Raw genomic sequence first — 21,174 nt, forward strand, 5'->3', positions numbered from 1 at the left:
CCAGCTACTACGGAGGCTGAGGCAGGAGAATGGCTTGAAGCTGGGAGGCAGAGGTTGCAGTGAGCCAAGATCACGCCACTGTACTCCAGCCTGGGTGACAGAACAAGACTCTGTCTCAACAAAATAAATAAAAATAAATACATAAAACTACATAACGATAGAATGAAGCATCATTCTGCTCTTGTTCATATGCCACCACTTCTCTAATTACCACGTGTTAGGAGAATCTTGGGAACTTCTCTCCTATACACTTGTTTGTCTGGGGTCTTAAATCATCTAGTCTACTGCTCACACGTAACATGTAGCCTACCTGAGTGACAGCAACCCCTTTCTGACTAGCCCCAACCAGTACCTCTCTGAAAGCGCGGGAAGACCTTCCAGAGGAGCTGTGCGGTGGAGTGCAGAGCCCCAGCACTGGTCTTTTTGCCAGGTAGCCCAACCGCTTAATTTCTGAGACTCACTTTTCCAACACTCAGTCCTGTTCTGAATCTTCAGCCTATTCCCCGCTGCTGTCACATGTTCAGGGCTGTCATCTGTAACTCGATGAACACAGGTTACTGGGGGCTTCCTTCACAATTGGCCTATAGATGACAGGCAGTGTGCTCAACACCTGAAACCTACTTCGCTCAGTCCCCAGCAACCCTATGGCATAGGTTCCATCCTTATGCCCATTCTTCCGATATATCCAGAAAACAAATAGCTTCTCTAGGTTACACAGGGAAAGACAGTGGAACTGAGAACTAGAACCCAAGTTGGTTTAATTGCAAAGCCCATGCTGTCAATTAGTTGTGTTGGTTAATCCTGCAGCAGCTACAGTTGGTGATTTTCACTAAAACATTTAATAACATCAGTATCAATGACAGGGTTCTCTGTCTTTCAGGAGTTAAAGTGTGTTATGCCATGTCAAATAGTAGCAAGAAAAAAAATGCTAAAATAGACATTAAAACTGTGATGATGAAACAGTGAGACCACTTTAAAAAATAGAATTTACACAGCCAAATGGATTTTTTCAAAGTATAGTACTGAAAGCACAGCCATGATTTCATTGTTCAAAGCATTTTTTCAGATTACTATTTATGTGGCATCAATGCCTGTTTACAAGAAAATTAGTCTCATAAAATTATAGCCATACCTTATACTTTTGGTAGACTTAATGAGTTACTTAGGTTGAAATGTTAAAGGGATTAAAATCAAGGTGGGACAACACAAAAGCTTGTTTTAAATATGTGAGCCGTACAACTCACCAAGAGAAAGCATAATTAGTGTATATTGTTGTATAACATAGTGACTAACAGTGGCTGTACCCTCTCCAATGATGACTGGTTGAATCTCAAATGAGTTTCTGAAAGCTGATATGTTAGTCAAAACACCTACCATTAACAGAACCCAGTGGAGAATCATTTTCTTTTTTTTTTTTCTTTTTTTATTTTTGAGACAGAGTCTTGCTCTGTCGCCCAGGCTGGAGTGCCATGGCGCCATCTCGGCTCACTGCAACCTCCGCCTCCTGGGTTCAAGTGATTCTCCTGCCTCAGCCTTCCAAGTAGCTGGGATTACAGGTGCCCGCCACGACGCCTGGCTAATTTTTTGTATTTTTAGTAGAGACGGGGTTTCACTATGTTGGCCAAGCTGGTCTCAAACTCCTGACCTCATGATCTGCCTGCCTCGGCCTCCCAAAGTGCTGGGATTACAGGCATGAGCCACCGCACCCAGCCAAGAGTCATTTTCTAACACTGGATTTGTACATGGTAGTTTCCCAGTTCCAAGATGTGGTTCCACCTTACCCCCACGCTGCATCATTCAACAGTTCCCAAAGAGGAAACACATTTTACAATTGATGTCAGAAAAAGTTAACCATTTCCCCCAGAAAAACTACTATTAACAGTGAATCTTAAGAACGTGAGAGGGCCATGATTTTTATTTTAGAAAGGTATCTTAGTAAGCATTAAAACGATCCTTCTCTCCATTTTACTAAACAGAATTGAAGTCTAGGTGATGGCTATCAGAGGTTCACCATCTTTTTCAGCAAGTCATCTCATAAGTTGCCTGGTTCTTTTTAATCTCAAACTTTCATTTGTATTATAGGTAAATAAAAATATCACTGGCCAGGTGCGGCGGCGCACGCCTGTAATCCCAGCACTTTAGGAGGCTGAGGTGGGTGGGTCACGAGGTCAGGAGTTCGAGATCAGCCTGACCAACATGGTGAAACCCCATCTCTACTAACAATGCAAAAATTAGCCGGGTGTGGTGATGTGTGCCTGTAATCCCAGCTACTCAGGAGGCTGAGGCAGGAGAATCACTTGAACCTGGGAGGCGGAGGTTGCAGTGAGCTGAGATTGCGCCACTGCACTTCAACCTAGGCAACAGTGAGACTCCATCTCAAAAAACAAATAAATAAAAATATCACTAAGAGGAAGCATAGGAGAGAGGGAAAAAAGTGGCCAGGTACGGTGGCTCACGCCTGTAATCCCAGCACTTTCGGAGGCTGAGGCAGGCAAATCACGAGGTCAGGAGTTCGAGACCAACCTGGCCAGCATGGTGAAACCCCGTCTCTACTAAAACTACAAAAAATTAGCCAGGCATGGTGGCACACACCTGTAGTCCCAGCTACTTGGGAGGCTGAGGCAGGAGAATTGCTTGAACCTGGCAGGTGGAGTTTGCAGTGAGCCAAGATTGCACCATTGCACTCCAGCCTGGGTGACAGAGCGAGACTCCATCTCAAAAAAAAAAAAAAAGGATCCTCTTGACCTAAAACTTGGTCTTTACTTTCAAGTGTCAAAAAAGATTCATGACGTTTAGGAGGCAAGTTTGGGGAGATGAGGAGAACCAAGAGCAGTGACACTAGGCCCAGCAGCACTGCCAGGACCCACCCTCCCTCTTAAACAAATGCTGCCAAAACACAGTGGAGGATGATGCAAGGCACCTGGGGCTCTCACTGAGGCTCAGTTCTTAACCACAGACTGAGCAAACAGCAGCAGCGGGCCTGTATTTGGAAGCAGAGAACCTGACTGACATGACCTTCCCTCCCGCTGGCCCCAAGATCTCTCCATGGCAAGCAGCTTCATTCACCTGAGAACGCAGAGATGTGGAGTTGGGAAAGAAAAAGCTACTCCCTCACCTCCTATGTCTAAGGGAAGGATGTTCAAAATCCCTTCCTGGTTCCAAACATGGTGCATGGAAAATATTTTTTGAAAACAATAAAAGGATACTGAGAGACTAGGCCTTTTGACTATTTGGTAGACTTAAACTATTTTAAAACGCCAGCCAGAAAGACTGCTGCAGCCCCTACCTTCTCATCCTGGCAGGCTGACAGTCACATTGCTGAGTTACATCTTTCCTGGAATTCAGTGGTCAAGAATGAATGCTGCCAGGACAAGGGCCTGCATCCTATGGGGACTCTGGTGAGACGGTAAGGAAGTGAAGCCCCCACTTAGGTCCAGGGCTCATGTCAAAGGTCAAAAGCCAGCCTGAGAGAAAGCAGGGAGCTGTCAGACCACAAGGGTAAGCTTTAGCGATGGAAATGCGGGTGGCCTCACAGGTGCTTCCTTTTGTTCGTTAGGCAGCGTTTTATAAGAATAACCTAAAAGTGTCCTACCCAGGTTCTATGTGCAGTAAAAATGCACCGATGTATTTTTTTTCCCACTATGCTTATATTCAAATTTTTAAAAATTAATAAGCTCCCTTTTATCAGTCATAAAATGAAGAAAAAAAGTCTCTCGACTATTAGACCTATATGACCCAGGATACCAAACAAGGATGTCCATTTTAGGGAAAGTCCTGTCTGAAAGTCTGGATCTGAGATTTTCAAATGGGCTATTTTGTACTTAATTTTATCAAAACCTAGTCCTAATCTAGGCTCTGTGACAAAATATCTAGTGACTTTGGACACATTCCTTAAGCTTTCTGCTAATGAGGCTACTGGACCTCAGGATTTCTGATGTCTTTCCAACTCCAAAATTCTATCTTGGAAGACATTTTCTCAAGCCAATGATGAAAAGAAGCTTACGTTACACTATTTCACTTTGTTGGCAAAGAAGAAACAGATGTTCCTTAAAAATTGTTCTCTGTGCCCTTATTACTGCTTTCCTGGTAAGAAATCTGGCAGCGATGGCCACAGGCAGGTTTCACACAAACGCCTTCTCCTGCCACTCCTCCTTCCCATCACTCCCACTTTAAAAATTAACAGCCGGCCAAAGAAGAGGGGAAATAGCCTGCTAAATTATCAACTTTTTACTTTTATAAACGTTTGAGTGTATTACAATTTTATATTATACATTTCTTTTTCAATTCAAATTTTCAGACGAAAACATTGTATTTTAGTAGTCAATTTATAGGCAATTTGCAACAGCGATTTCTCATGGAAAAAAGACACAGACAGACAGTAATCATTCAGATCTGTGGAACTGACTGACCATGAAAACTGACCTCCTGCAAACCATGCACACAGAGATATGCCGACCCATCCAGCAGCAGCATCTTCACGATGAACTGAATAAAGACACATCTTATGTCGTGCCCAGAATGTAGGGCAAGACTCAAAGCTGCAGGCAGTAAAATGTTCTTATAAAGGCAAGATCCAGGTGCTGCTCGCTGCAGTGCTTCACAGACATACCACGTCGTGCCGGTGGCTTGTCACTCTCGCATGCAGCAACAGGGGGCATGGTGCACCCGCACTCTCGGAGGAAGTACTTTTCCCTTGATGAGAGAACGAATCCAGGCAATTCTTCATAAAAATGACAAGGTTCAAAAAAAAAAGTTTGCTCCAAGGCACCAAGGGTATAAAGCTGTTTAGAAAATACACAGAAGTGAACAGACTAAAAAAGGGAATTAGTTCTTAATGGAGAATCTATTACTGCTGTAACTGGTGTAATAATCACTTCAGATAGATTACAATCAAAATGCACATTGATTAGACTGTGCTGTGTGAGAGAATGTCAGAACAAAGAGCATTCCCACAGGCACTCGGGGCACTGGCTGGAAAGTGCTCTCAGGGGTTCTTCTCAGAGCCGGAGAAGCTGCACATCATTTGTATTTGTAAAATCCTTCTCCAGTCTTCTTGCCAAACTTGTTCTCTGCTACCAGCTTATTCAAGAATGGGCTGGGCTGATGTAATGGGTTCTTCACATCTATTTCATGCCACCCTATTGAGAGGAGGGAAAAGAACTCAGGATGAAGTGCTGGGTTTATTTTTACACCTTGGCATTCCCAAGGGCAAGTCTGGAGGCCTGCCTCTGCTGTGGGAGAGCCCCCCCGGCATGGCACCCCTCTGGCCACCACTGCAGAGGCACCAAGGAAGGCTGTGCTGGTGCAGTCACATCAGCCCCAAAGCTGCTGCACTGCCACCCACCTGTGCTGCCTGAAGCCTGGCCCTGCTATGGCCCTCCTGCTTATCCAGTGTCTTCTCAGAAATCACTAAGGCCAAAGGCCCAAGTACACTGACAGAAGCCATTAATTTGCTTCTGTTAGTTAACTATCACTGGCACAGTTAACTTTCAGAATACACGATAAAAAGTCTGCATTCCTGCCATTGGTATTTTGCATCCACATAAAATTCAAAATTTAATTCTTCAACTAGTATTCTGTGAAACTTGGGAACAGATAGCTACATTCAACTTCAGTAGTCCAGTTTTAATTATTATTTTTACCCTGTCTTCAGAGCTATTACATTACAATGGATATATATTTTTTTAAATGGATGTGTATCTTGCTTGCAATAGAGGTTACACAAATCAATTTATGTGATAAAATAATACATTGTACCAATGTCAATTTCCCGGGATTTAATATTGTACTATGGCTATATAACCATTGGGGGAAACTGGGTGAAGGTCACACAGGACCTTTTTGTGCTATTATTTTGTCTTCAAGGTTACCCTGTTAAAGAGATACTAGGCAGTCACATTCTTCCTTCTCCTGTCATCTGTTCATGAATCCTCAACCTGCTAAGGCAGGATTTTGGAAGGTCTTAATTAAGACCCCTGCTAACTTGTTTTTAAAAGGCATTATAATTTACAGTTCAGAAAAACTACCTCAACTCAATAAAGACAACAAAAAATTCCAATTCCTACCATCCACGATGAACTTTGTAGTATCTAGTCCGACATAATCTAGAAGCTCAAATGGGCCCATGGGGTAACCGGCTCCTAATTTCATAGCAGTGTCAATGTCTTCTTTGGATGCATCACCTAAGGAGAAAAGGGCAGCACTGGGTCACCACCACCTTTCCTTGAATTCTCCTTATCACAGGATTAGCCCCAGAATTACTAGAATTTTATATGCTTGCACAATAAAAAAAGAATGTCTTAGAGTGAGACTTTCTGGCTTGGGTAAGATTTCCTCTCTAAAGTACATGCCAAAGAGGTCATAAGGTTTTATTTGTTTTTTTGAGACAGAGTCTTGCTCTGTTACCCAAACTGGAGTGCAATGGCACAATCTTGGCTTGCTGCAACCTCTGCCTCCTGGGTTCAAGTGATTCTCCTGCCTCAGCCTCCCAAGTGGCTGAGACTACAGGTGTGCACCCCCATACAGAGCTAATATTTATATTTTTAGTAGAGACAGGGTTTCACCATTTGGCCAGGCTGGTCTCAAACTCCCGAACTCAAGTGATCCTCCCGCCTCAGCTTCCCAAAGTGCTGAGATTACAGGTGTAAGCCACAGTGTGTGGCCCAAGATTTTCAAAGCTACTGCACCACTGAGGTGAATTCTGGAGTACTAATACCCTGTTCACTGAGACAGAAGCCTCCATGCCTCGAAACTTCAGCAACTTTCAAATAAATTGGGATTTTCCAACTCTGGAATCATTTATTAAAATATCATTTAATGCTACAGCATATTTTTGATTTATAAATAAACTTTCTTTAAAAAGAAAACTAAGCTTTCTGCTTTTGTATGTATAGTTATTTTATGTATTTTTTTCCCCTAGTTTTTTGGGTTTTACAAGTAAGGAGTACTCCTCTGGCATCACATTCACACAAATCTTTTAGTCAAGATACCTTTTAAAGAAAATCCCAAACCTGAGTTAGAATTGCCACACGTTTGGAAGTCTGTTGAGTAGACTAAGACAAGGATCAATGTGCTTTTCCCTTGGAAATTTACTCTTACTATGTCCTTTGGCCCCAAGAGGCCTTTATAGAGAACAACCTGTTCCCTTTCTTTGAAATCAGAAAAGTAGAATAGTCTGCAACAAGTGGCTATCTAGAATTTTGTTCCAAAGCATAAAGAAGTCAATCAGATCAAAGCTAAAGAAAACAGGGAAAAATGTTGACACTCAGAGAAACTACTTAAACATTGATAAAGACGACATTTTTTAAAAGCATATAAAGTACTAAAGTAATGCCAAAGGATTTCAAGGCATTATAAGGTGATTAAAATACACCTCAATTATTTATTATGGTTGACATTACTAATAACTACACTAATCAGGATTAGAGATGCCTGAGAAATCATGATTTGAGTGTTAGGCCATAAGAAAGCAAAGAAACAAAAATAATCATATAGGCAGCCTCATTCATTCATTCAACTTCTATTTATTATGTAGCAGGCACCAGAGATGTAGAATGAGACAAAGATAAACAAGACAAGCATTCAAGGTACTCATGATATAATGGGAGAACTCAGATGTGTAAGCCAAAAGCTTCAACACAATAAGACCTGAAGATTCATGACTCACACAGCTCTGTGTGAGAAAAGATGGACAGATTTACTCACACTGCCAGGGCTTCACCAAAACCACCCCCATGCCTGGGTCCTGGAAGATGAAGGTAATCCTGAGATGAGCAGACCAGGAAGGGCATTCTAGGTAGAGAGAACAGCACATGCAGCGGGAGGAATGGGAAGGAACACAGCATATTTGGGGTGTGGCTCTGAAGCTTAAAAGTGGGTTCTACTCAGAGGATTTCATTAGGAAGCCTCGCAGCTTCTGTGCTGATAGAGCCCCAGAATGCTGGAAGTGCTGGCCTCACAGGCTCCTCAGGCTTGGGATAAGCTCCCTGTTCTTAGGGTGCTGCCCTCGGACATCTTTGGGGCTCAGTCTCTTACTTCCTCCAGGCCTCTGCTCAGGTGTCATCTTTCAGAGAGCCTCTTCTCCTCCCTGCATATATAAAAGAAGCAACTCCCTGAACTAAAGAAAAGGCCAGGACAAGACTTTTGCCATCTCTTACTATCTTCTTCTCTACAATTATTCATCACAACCTAACATGCTTACGTACTGGTTCATTTATCATGGGCAGTCTCCCTGGGACAGAAATCTGACAGCATAATGGTTGCAACTCAGCTAAAGTCATTTAATGAAATCTATATTCAAGGACAGGACAATGAACCCTAAAAGCAAGGCTGTAATTGCAGATTCAGAGACTCACTTGAGGACTGTTTTATTTCAACAAATAATATGAAGATACAGCACATGATAGAAAAATATCTAAATAACCCTACAAAGTCAGCACAACTCAAAAAATCCTGTTCTCAATAATGCAGAGAAAAAGAGGCAAACTTTCAGAAACAGAGAAATAAAAATTGTTGTGCCAAGTGAGAGTTAGACGTGGAATCATGTTTTAAACGAGTAATTCCTAAACTTCTTTAGAATCAAGTACGTCTGACAATCAGACACCCTCTCCATAAAAAGTGCACATATACCCCAAATTCTGCATCAACCTTAGGAGGTTCATTGGACACCCTCTCCCTCCTCCCTCCAGTTAAGAGCCTCTAACTCCAGACAAGACAGCAAAGGAAAGCTTCCTCAGTAAACTCCAGATCAGCACAGCTGAGGGCCTGGGACTTGCCCGACTTCTGTTTCCTTGGCTGGCTCAGCAGCACCACCTGCCAACCATTCTTAGCATGAACAGAGGCACCCAGCAACAACTCAGAAACAGCATTTTTACTCATCAGCAGCGCCTATGTGCCCGCCCTACACAGGCACTTTGGGGCAAATAAAGATGAAGAGGAGCCAGAGTGCCCCAGAAAAGAGAGTACAGTAAGGGAAAGAAAACACCTGCCATTCCAGGGAAGACAGTGACAAGTGACCCAAGGGAGAGCCAAAGCATGAAGAGTTGTGATGACAGAGATGACATCCAGCTGGGAGCTCTGCAGACACTCAGGTGGGGCCATGTGGGAATGGCGGGAGTAGAATCTGCAGTGATGACAGCAGGGGCACAGAGTGGCCAGAAGGAAGGCTCTCTGGCAGAGCCTGTAGATGGCAGGTCACCAGAGAACCCCTAAGCCTGTCTTGAGCAGGGGCGACAATGTGAGCAAGATGTCACATGGTGACTGGGGGGCAGGCTCATGTTCCTCCCAGGCCTGCTGCCAGCAGAGCCCTCCTGAGAAGAGCTGACCATTCGGCCCCACCGCCCTGCCCACGCTGGCAATTAGGAGTGGGTGCCTGGCAAAGGCAGCGATCCACTGTCAGACACAGCCTATCCAGCCTCTGTCCCTCTGACCCACAGGTGTGACAGTTGACTGGGGCATGCATCAGGCCTCAGTCATAGTGTGAAGGAACAAGAGCAATAGAAGAGTGAGGACAGAGCTGGGACACTGGGAAAGAAGGCCCAACACGGAAGCCACAATGAGTGGACAGACATCAGAGCAAGAGGGCATGAGCCTCCACGAGATCCTATGGGGACTGGCGAGAAGTGCTCGTGGCGGGGGCCCAGTCATCCAGGAGGCCCGACCCATAACAGCCCACACGTCCTTCCAGGGAGCCTGCGCCACTCACGGCAGCACTGGCGACACCACGGCATGCAGCCCCAGGTGGATCAACAGTGGGGGACAGGAAGTTCTCCTTGCATGAGTTCAGAAACAGTCACAGAGCATCTGCCGAGGCTGTGCAGGGGGTGTGTGGGCAGATGCAGTAGGCAGTGTCTCAACTTCCTGGACAACATGATACTTTCTCAGTAAGCGCGGTAGTGGGGACCAGTCAGGAAAAGACATGAGTAGCGTGAATTTCTCTGCTACCTGAGGAACCTCATGAAGGCAGCCAGACTGGGATGGGGAAAAGCTGGGATGAAGAGGTGGAACAGACATGACAGGAAGGAATCAAAAGTGATGAACAGATGTGGCAGACAAGAAAGGGAGTCTCCAGATGCTTGAGGCTTCAAGGTGGAACTGTGGGACGGAGATGGCATGGTGGGTGTGCTCTGAGCACTCCTCTATGTTGGCTAACAGGAGGGAGCAGGCAGTGGGTGGGGGGACATGGTAAGAGGCCTGGGGTGTGACTATAGTGTGCAGTGGGGAACCACCACCCACCCCAGGCAGGGCACCCAGCTCCTTCAGAAGCAGATTCTGAAAAGGTGGTGGAAAGAGAAGCAGGGGGACCAGCAATGATAGGCTGTTGAAGCCCATGCCCACAGAAAGCTAAGAGCATGTCCTGAAGCCAGGTCCTGCTTCTCCAGCTTCAGCCCACAGGTGGCCAGGGATAGTGAGGGCCAAAGGGCACACACCTGTGCAGAAAGGGACCACAGACAAGAAGAGGGCTTTCAACTTACCATCTGATACTTGGTGCACTGGAGAATGTATCAAAGGGACAGTGAGGAAAACACCATCAAGAGGTGGATCTCTCACATGCTACATTCTAAAACATTACATTTTGTTTAAAAAAAAAAAAAAGACAAACAACTGCCTTTCAAGATAGGGCAAAATGCTCCGTGCTTTCTTTGAGGTGTAATTAGGCATATTTGTTGATAGATAAACATAGAAGTGTTGGTTTGATCTTGGAGCAAAAGTGAGGCAATTGCTTCCATAAACCAGAGAGAAAAGTTTTAATATTTAAAGCAGATTTTGAGGAAGCAAATGTGCTTTCATCTCTCTGGAAGAGCTGGTGTAAATGTTTTGTTTCAAAAATGACACTCTCAGGAGTGAGCATTTATGAATGAAGTAATTGAAAACAATTACACTTGCTTTTTATCCAGTCCTATTAAGGCTTGTTTGCCTTTGAAGCAGATATGATAGCTACCTTTCCAGAAACCAGGGAGGGGAAGCAAGCAGGAGGATGCAGATCAATTCAGAAGCCTGGACCCTGTCCCAAGCGATATTTCTACAGCAGAGAAAAGCACTCTTTGTCAATCAAGTATTGAAGAAAACTGTTTAGACCATTCTTAAGGTTACAAAAAGTGTATCATGACATCATTCAGTAAGGACAGACACAAGACTACTAAAAACTGTCCTTACCACATATCGGCCTTGTCACATATTTCTCATCACCTGTCAGTCACAAGTTTTAGAACCTTAAGGAACTTTCAAGATCCCCTAGCCCAGTGATTTTTACATTACGATAATTTTTAAAAGCAGTAAACCTTTTAATCAAAAGCAGAGATCCAGGATATCAATCTGGGCTGGCCATGCAATTGCTCTGGCTGGGACTGTAGTTGGGAGTTCCAGAACCCTTTCTCAGAGGCCTCACAGGGAAGCCAGGAGGCCCTGGGAAAACAGTGAAAAAGGTACCAGAGCCCATGGTGCAGCTGAGCTCACACAGCTAGAAAACAGACACTGCTTCCTCCATTGTGCATGGCCCGACCCCTGCTAGAGACACTGAGAATTCCAGACAGTGGTGCCAGGAGCTGAGGCCTGCAGCTCCTGGCCTGGGTCAGGAAGGATACCTCGTTCATACAGCCTGATTGCTTCCATGAGGTATGGAACCAGGAGGCGGTTCACAATAAACCCAGGAGTGTCCTGTTTTGGGAGAGAGAAAAACAAAAAACTAGTAAACTTTCATTAAATGGCATCTTTTGTGAAGTCACCAAATCGCCCCTTCTTACCCTGGATCATGTTTGCCCCCATTTATCAAGCTGTACATTTTCAAAATCTGCAGCATGGCTTTATATCTATCTCATATGACAATTTATCCAACAATCATAGTCCTTAAAAAAATTCAAACCCAGATGCCCCACTGCATAGATCCTGACATAAAGGCAGATGAAGGCACATGGGTGACCTGGAAGAGCATGGCTTTGGGACAGGCAGATTTGGGTTCAATCTTGAATGCTCTCTTGGTCCTTCTGTCATTCTGAATCTCAGTTTCATCATCTTTGGATTGGGGGTGACAGTTTGTCTCAAAGTTGTGAAGATAAATCAGAAAACACATAAAATGCTGTACACACAGCCCTATACTCATCCCTTTACTCCTCCTCTTTCCTCCCACTTCCCTTTCAAGAATCGACAAAACATCACACTCCACCTTGAACAGTCCTCAAAGGAGGACTGCTTTCCAGGCTCCTTGGAGCCAATCCTAGGCTACTCAGCATCTTCTCAGGTTCCAGCGCACAGTGCAGTGGAGCTGACTTGGCGGCAGGTGCTCCGACAAAGGAGCAGAGCCCCTACAGAGAGCTGGCCTTTCACGGCACACCCCCTAAGACCTCTGCATCCTGGGGTGGACCCTGTGCCACACACGCCTTTCATCTGTTTCCCTTCTCAGTAACTAACATTAATCATCTCTCCGGAGGACAGGTGTGGGATCTGGATTTTATCTACTGATCTCTTCTGGGGATTTGTAGAGAAAAACAGGTGATTTTTTGTTGAAGCTGATTTCCACTAGGCAAATGGTGCCTCCTCTTTGGTCAAAAGGCTGTGATCCTCCTGAGGGCAGAACTCCTCACCCTGGCCCAAACTCTGCATTCCATTTCTAGCACACACTAGGTACTTCCTTAATGTCTAAATTACAGATGACCAGGCACTCCTCACAGAGCTAACCTGACTGCATGCTGGGAAACTGGACAGTAACACAAAGGATATGAACCTCCTTTAACCCTGAGCAAACTGAAACCAAGTCCTAATCCCATCTACTGCCACATGAGCACAAAGATGCACCAACAAGTTTTATCAGCTTAATTAAGATTATGAAACAATACAGATTTTATAATTGAGGCAAAAATACTCTTTTCAACTTCAAAAGGTTCACTATAGAAACTCAAGATAGGGTACCTGAGAACATGAAGCACACTATATGTAAGGTCACAAGTCAGAAAGCAGCCTGAGAAAAACATTTGCTCCAATTAGAATAGTTAATATCTTCTTGAGAAAAAGCTCACAGAGCTCAATAAGGAAAAAGTGCCAAGACTCATTAAATATTTAGACTCACTGGCCAGACGCAGTGGCTCACGCCTGTAATCCCAGCACTTTCGGAGGCCAAGGCGGGAGGATCACGAAGTCAGGAGTTCAAGACCAGCCTGGCCAACATGGTGAAACCCCGTCTCTACTAAAAATACAAAAATTAGCCGGGTGTGGTGGCGCGCACCTGTAGTCCCAGATACTCAGAAAGCTGAGGCAGCAGAATCGCTTGAACCCAGGAGGTGGAGGTTGTAGTGAGCTGAGATTGTGCCACTGAACTCCAACCTGGGCGACAGTGCGAGAGTCCATCTCAAAAAAAAAAACAAAAAACAAAAAACAAAACAAAAAAAAACCTCACCAGTAATTAAAAAAAAATATGCATTTCTGCCAATAAGATTATCAAAGGTTTTTTCCCCCATGGTAATAACATTTGATGCTATTGAGAATGCAGAGAGACAGAGGCTCTCAGTATAGTGGTGCAATGTGAAGAGATATAGTCTTTTTTTTGGGGGGGGAGGGTCTTGCTCTGTTGCCCAGGCTAGAGTGCAGTGGCGTGATCTCAGCTCACCGCAGCCTCCACCTCCTGGGCTCAAGCGACCCTCCCACCTCAGTCTCCCAAGTAGCTGGGACCACAGGTGCATACCACCATGCCCAGCTATATTTTTGTAGAGAGGGGTTTTGCCATGTTGCCCAGGCTGGTCTCAAACTCCTGGGCTCAAGTGATCCACCTGCCTTGGCCAAAGTGCTGGGATTATAGGCGTGAGGCACCGTCCCTGGCAGAAGACATAGTCTTTAAATAAAGTAATTTTATTTTATGTAATCAAATTCATATTTTTCAGATTCTTATTTATTAAACACATTTTATTTACTATACTTACTGTGTGCCAGGTACTGTTCTAAATACTTTAAAAAATTAATTTATTCATTCCTCATAATAACCCTGTGAGACAGGTACTATAATTATCCCTATGTGAGGCATGAGGACACTGAGGCACAGCGAGGTTAAGTAGCTTGCCTAAGGTTACACAGCTAATAAGTGCCGGTGCCAGGATTTGAACCCAGTCGGGCTAGTTCATACCCTTAACCTTTATACCACACTCCCCTCATGAAATCTCACTAGGAAGGCACATTCCAGGCATATTAATGTCCCTCTTCTATGTCAGGTATTGGTAAAGTACAATACTGTAGGCCAAATCCAACCCACAGTCTGTTTTTGTAAGTCAAGTTTTACTGGAGCATAGCCATACTCATACTGCATATACTGTCTATGGCTGTTTTCATGCTACAACAACAGAACTAAGTATTTGCAACAGAGACTGTATGGCTGAAAATATTCACTATCTGGTCCTTTACAGAAGTTTGCTGACCCTTGTCCTATGTGGTTGCCATATGCTGTCCAGATGCCTCATCAAGAGCTTCAATAACTGACCCAGAAAGACCCTCTGAAAGCCCTTAGAATACCACACAGAAAGAGTTCTGGAATGACCTAACGAGAACAACTTAATGAGAATAAAGAGTTCCCATATCTGCAGCTGCCGTGGCCACTCTGATGGAAGACTGAATCATTACTTTGTAAATTAATGATTATGCTGCTGAAGATAATCATTAGCTTTTCCCTATACTTCTGTTTCCATATCTTTTTGTCTTGCACAGATGTTCTTTTCAATACTATTACTACTTTCTTCCACTAACAAAGCATAACTGGGTAAGAAAGTACAATCATAACATCCAATTATTAACATGATTTTAGAAATCTAGATGACTTAAGACTACGGAACTAAACAAACAAAAAATGGGCATTAAAACATGAGACTCCCTAACAACACTTTACCTATGGACAGGGAAGAGCAGAACACACAAGCCTGCTTTCTTCGGCTGCTGGAGTCCACCTCAACAGATGGCTTCTTCAGATGATTCATGAACAACATGATTTTTCATGAGTTAGTACAGTACTGTGAGTTCAAACTCGAGAATATTTTAGAAAGCAAACGTTTGCTATGAGAACTATAATGATATAAAGGATTATGGTTTAAAAAAAAAAAGTAGATGACTTATATGTAAATCTTTGTAATGGTGTAGCATTTTGTGACAAAACTACCCCTTAACAAAAACTGCCAAGTCATGCATAAGTATAGTCCCTGAGTTTTGGGGGAACTAAAGAAGAACTAAAGCAAATGGAGAAACTTAAGGTAATCAAAATAATTACCTTCAGGTAGGTTATCATTTCAAAACTGGGATTATTTTATATACAATAACTGGGTAGCTTAAGAAAGGGGGAAAAAAGACAGAAGTCAAGCAGGCTTTTCACTAAACCATGCTGCTTCTTGAAAAACAAAACAACAAACAACAAAAACATAATGCAACTTTCCAGTGAGAAACAGGTTCCTTACTGCTACTTTGGCAGGTTGGTCACTTACTGTCTTATCATTTATTTCACCATCTGTAGTATTTTTTGCAAAAGTACAGCCCTCATTTTCTGTGAGGGATGTATGTATTTACCAGGCTGTACATGACACACAGGGTTCGGACTCCCAGTGGCCCAGCAGAAGTTAAAGCTGATAGGGCAACCAAAACCATTTATGAAAATGCAGCCATTCATTAGGAGACAAAAGCCAGGACCTAGAGAGCAGTACTGTGTCTTCTACTCAGCTGGAGTCCTCAGCTCCATTCAGGTCTCAGACTATCCACCTGATGGCCTTAGGCATGGCTTAGGAGTCCAGTTTCCCTGTCTGCAAACTAGAATAGGAGGCGCGGACTGCTCACTACAGCACGTGGACAAGCTTGCAGTATACAATGCTCCCTCTCACATAATTCTATGAGAAGAATTCTACCAGGAATAAGTCAGGGTCCAAGAAGAAAAGAACCACCTCCTTCCCAAGCTACCCATACTCTTACCTTGCAAGCAACAGGATGCTTTCCCAGGGCTTTGCTAAAGTCTACCAAAGATTCAAATGTCTTCTGGCTGGTCATTGGTGTTTTAATGACCTGGAAATGCAAAGCAGAGAATTATGACCAGAGTCAGCAAGCAACTTCAGTAGAATGGTTCAAGGAATGATTGATCAAAAGGTTCCATATAGGCAACAAAAATAGTTTGAGTTTCAGCATAGAAGTAGGAATCTCAAGCCAGAAACAATGTATTTCCCAAAATGACTATTTTAAGACAACAGAGGCCGGGTGTGTTGGCTTATGCCTATAATCCCAGCACTTTGGGAGGCTGAAGCGGGCAGATCACGAAGTCAAGAGATCAAGACCATCCTGGCCAACATGATGAAACACCGTCTCTACTAAAAATACAAAAATTAGTAGGGCGTGGTGGCGGGCGTCTGTAGTCCCAGCTACTTGGGAGGCTGAGGCAGGAGAATAGCTTGAACCCGGGAGATGGAGGTTGCACTGAGCCGAGATCATGCCACTGCACTCCAGCCTGGGTGACAGAGCAAGACACTGTCTCAAAAAAAAAAAAAAAAAAAAAAGACAACAGAGTACTGTAGAATGTACAAAATCAAGGCTTAAAATACAAGTGTGTGTGTGTACGTGTGTGTGTGTATGTGTGTGCATAGGACAGTTTTACAGGCTTTGTTGTTGAGACAAGCCTGGGTTCAGTTGCACCACTTACTGGCTGTGTGTCCCTGAGTATGTTTCTTGAAACTGAAATGACACTGAAATCTCTCTGTTCACCTCAAGGAGAATGAAGTTAGATTGGGAGTAAAGCACAAAGCCTAAGCACAAATGCTCAATAAATGCTGACTTCTGTTATTTAATTATTTGAAGTCTGGAAGTATATGATGGTTGCCCTTAAAGTCCTCTGCATGGGACCTGACCTTCTATTATAGATGATGAGGAGCCCCAGGAAAGTGAAGTAATTTGCCAAAGTGACAGGTCTCCTGGATTCCTACCTGAGTATTCCTCCCATGACTCCACCCTCTGCCACACAGATGCTCTAGAGGCCAGCGGCCCCTTGGCTTTAGAACATATTCATCCTGCTGGGGAAGGCTTTTATTACAGCAAGCAGGGCCTGCTACCTGCTCCAGCAGCCCTCCTGACCTCTGTGAGGTGCAGGCAAGGACACAAGGGCTGTCCTACTGGCTTCTGTAGGAGACAGCATCAAGCACAATGCCTCACACAGTCAGCCCTCAGTAAGCATTTACAGAACTCATGTGTCGGGAATTATATTTTGGTAAATGGAAAGAACCAGATGAAGTTTTTATATATATATATATGTAAAACGTAAAGGCCAGTAAAGAACTTCAATCAGAGTCAAAGAGTCTACTTTGACCCTTTGGGGCATGTCTTCACTGTGCAAGAGGGCCGTCTGACTTGGCGAACTAATGAGCTAGTGTCTGTGCAGGGATGAAAGGTGCTACATAAATGAAGAAGAGTTCTCACTCCTGTTTCATGTGATCACAGCCTGGGCTATGGTGTCATGTCGTGACACCAAGAGAAGTGAATGGATGGAAACAGAAAAAGACACAGTGAAGATGGAGATGAGGAGGACGAGAAAGACCAGAAGCTACCCTGTGGGTACCACAAATCAAACAGAATCCCACAGCTGTTTGAAAGGAGGTCTAAAAAGTCTGCATCAAAACCACAGACTGAGCTGGGACAAATGTTGCTGACTATGGAGTTTTCAAAATAAGTTTTTGGTTTAAAGGAGTTAACAATAGTGAAGGTTTGTTGTTTTTTTTTTAAACAGGAGAGACGCATGTTTAGTCACTCATTCATTCATTCAACAAACAGTAATTTGTACAGATATGCTGCTCATAGTTACAACAGAGTCTGAAAAAAAAATACATACATATACATTTAAATGAGCCCAGTCCTAAGTAAAGGAGCCACTCAGCTTATTATACAAGTCATTTTGGTGTACACCACCAGCAACACAAGGAAGAGTTAAAGTTAAACAATAAAAGCTGAATAGAGAAGAATACTTTTACAAAATACTTTCTAGAAAATAGCAGCATTTGCTAAACATCAGCTATTAACAGCCAACACACTACACTTCCAAAGACAAAAGCATACATTACCAGATAAATGCAGTTGAAAACATTATTAAAGTAAATCTACAGAATGTGTCTATCTCTAAAACACTTATATATACAATATAATAACTAAAGAAATTAGTCCCTAAGTACTGAAATGTTGGAAATGCATGCCACTTCTGTGCTCTTATCTGCATGAGGATAAACACTATTTCTTCTGTTCCCCAAACCCCTCCCCTCATTCTTCAACTTCCTCAAAAAATCAGACTTGGAGGATAGGAGAAAATAGGAAGAAGCTGAGAAACAATGTTAGCAAGACAGAAAAGTCCTACTGCAAGATAGTCGAAGTTGTCACTTGAGAGAAAACTAAAAAAAGGGCCATTGTTATGATTTATTAAAAATGCTTATGCTTAGTGGCGGGGGAATGAGGAGGATAAAGGAAGGAAAAGGAGTTGGAAAAGGCAATAAGGAAGAAAACAGATGATACACAATCCCAGAGAGGCCACAGTCAGTCTCTGGAGGTTTACCTAGCCCTACATCACCCGCATGGCAGCATAAGCGTCCCCCACACTTCGCACGGCAATAACTCCTCAACCTCAGAACAAATGATACTTTAATAGTGGCTGCTTCTCAGACCCTGTAATTAGGGCCCTGTAAAAGGAAAGTTGCCCCATTTCAGGTGCAAACTGCCTACTGTGACTCCAACTCCAACATATTGGAGTCTCCAAGCATTCCAAATAGGATGCTGGGGAAACCCTCCCTGCCTCCTGCCTCCTGCCTCCACCTTCCAGGTTTGTGGTCAGGAGGCTCAAGGCTATCAGAAGCTGGTTTTATATTTTTACTTGTAGGGTTTTTTTATTTGATATAGGATCTTGCTATGTCGTCCAGGCTGGAGTGCAGTGGTGCAACCACAGCTCACTGCAGCCTCAACCTCCCAGCTCAATCAATCCTCCCACTTCAGCCTTCCAAGTACCTGAGACTACATGCGTGTACCAAAACACCTGGCTGATTTTTTATTTTTTGTAGAGATGGGGTCTTGCCATGTTGAGAGGCTGTTCTTGAATCCCTGGGTCTCAAGCAATCCACTTACTTCCACGTCCAAAATTCTGGGATTACAGGCATGAGCCACCGCACCCAGTGGGAGCTGGTTTTAATAGCTCTGATCACAACACACAGGAGATGTACCTCATCTGGGGACAACGCTAAGGCACCGTTACACGGAGTCAGAATTAACCCCAGGAACTGTGGACAAGCTAGTAGAACGGATCTAATGAGAACTGCATTTACAGCATGGGCAAGCTGACCTCGACGAGATAATATGAACATGTGTAGCTGCCCTCTCCGTGGTCCCATCAAGCCTGTGGTTTCTAGTGCTGCCTTCCCATTCTGATGCCTCTCAGCACTGACCATCAGCTCTGGCACAAATAAGTAAATGACATTCCACAAAGTTAACAGCCCTTCTGGACATCACTAAGCAAAACACAGGGCTGCGAAGAAACAAAGCATAGGGGCCTTCCTAGATATGAGCCTCAGGGACAACCTTCTACCCTCAGGTTAAAACCCATCCTAGACAACTGGTGGCAGGGCTGATGTAACACAGAAAAGCAGGACTGAGAGAGCTGGCAGAGCGGGCAGACACACACAAGCTGATACCCACTGACCTCCACAAGTTTCATCAGGGGCACTGGATTGAAGAAATGGAGGCCAGCGAATCGGTCTTGTCTGGTGGTGGCATTGGCTATGCTTGTAATCTGCAAGGAGGAAGTGTTGCTGGCAAAGATTGTATGTCTGTGAAGAGAAAATATGGTGGCGTATCAGAGTGAATCTCATCTTTCAAAATAGCATGACTCTTGGGTGCAATGCGCAAGGTGACTAGTTACTGCCCCATCTGTTGTCCTGACCCATTGGAGGAATCAGGGAAAAGACACATCTTCATACAAGAGGCTGAAATCAAGTGATGCTTCAGTTTTTACATTTTGAAATTTGAAGGTAAATAAAATTGGAATTTCCTGTTCCAAAGGGATATTTAACTTTCACCAATCCTTCCTTGATTTTCCGGAACAAAATTTCCCCTACCTACTTGTATTAGTTAACTTCCAAGGTATGTGAGATAACAGGAGGTGGCTAATTAATCAAGCTATTTAACCAATTCCAGTCACAAATGAAGCTCTCAGTGATCAAAGAATAATGAAAGAAAGAGACCTAAAAGACAAAAGTCTAAATGAACACATAAATCCTCAATCAGAAACATCTGATAATAAACATGAATTAAGATACTTTCCCTCAAGTGAAAAGCTTTATTTTTCCATTGGATGGAAATAAAAATTAAAACAAGGAACCAACATGGTTCAAAAAAATTTTAAGGTTACACAGGTAGATCTGGGGAAAAGAGGATATAGGCATATGCATATATAAAACATTAACTTATTAATTTAAAAAAATCCATACTGACTTAAGCCAAATTTAGTTTTTTAAGGTCACAGTAAAGTGGGGTGCCAAAGGCATGAGAGGAAAAGCTTTAAAAAGGCCAACTTCCAGGCTTTCCTGCAGCGCCACCTTGTGGATAAAAACATACAAACCGGTCTGGTGCTGATGCCAACCAAGATGGCCTGTGACACGGCAGGAAAGGCAAGGATCCCTTACTGACCAGACTTGGGGGTTCCTGCTTACCTAAAAGGCAATACTATAATCTGCTTAAGTCCGGTGGGAGGAGAGGAGGAAGAGAAGGGAGAAGAAACCAGTTATTTGGAAAGGAGGGAAGAGAGGTAAAAGGTGAGGCCAGTGTGGGTAGGCAGTGGAGAGACTTCTCTTTCCAGGTAGGAGCACATCTGCCTTCTCCAACAGCTTCCAAAGTAGGCCATTTAAAGGCCAGGCTTTCCTTTTTTTTTAAAAAAAAATGACATTTTTTAAGGTCTTAATATTTCAGTTTTCAAAGTTTCTCACTTTGGTCATTGGGGAAAAGAATAAAAACTATTCCCCATTACAGAAGGTAATGAAATAAAGATCCTCTTCCAATAACAATGTGTGTGGCCAACACAAGCACTCTTCAACCACACAACCCGCACCACAAGCACCTGGAACCACAACAGCAGAGCAGAGACAGCCTGGGCCCAAGGCTGAGCCAGCTGTGGCTCCATACTCCCCTTAAGAAAAGAAAGGGTTATTTTAA

General features: G+C 43.7%; 1 protein-coding gene across 1 annotated transcript in view; it reads right to left on the minus strand.

The window, feature by feature from the left end:
- Positions 1-4,212: 4,212 nt before the first annotated feature.
- LOC105486289 (hydroxyacyl-CoA dehydrogenase) overlaps positions 4,213-21,174 on the minus strand; it is a 46,007-nt gene continuing 29,045 nt past the window's right edge. The window contains exons 4-8 of the mRNA XM_011749104.2: positions 19,667-19,793; positions 15,925-16,014; positions 11,583-11,655; positions 6,066-6,182; positions 4,213-5,138 (exon numbers count right to left, since the gene is read on the minus strand). Of these exons, the coding sequence (XP_011747406.1) occupies positions 5,020-5,138; positions 6,066-6,182; positions 11,583-11,655; positions 15,925-16,014; positions 19,667-19,793 (526 nt within the window). The 3' untranslated portion in view covers positions 4,213-5,019. The remainder of the gene's footprint in view (positions 5,139-6,065; positions 6,183-11,582; positions 11,656-15,924; positions 16,015-19,666; positions 19,794-21,174) is intronic.

Source organism: Macaca nemestrina, chromosome 3 (genome assembly GCF_043159975.1).
Source record: "Macaca nemestrina isolate mMacNem1 chromosome 3, mMacNem.hap1, whole genome shotgun sequence".
Taxonomy (NCBI): domain Eukaryota; kingdom Metazoa; phylum Chordata; class Mammalia; order Primates; family Cercopithecidae; genus Macaca; species Macaca nemestrina.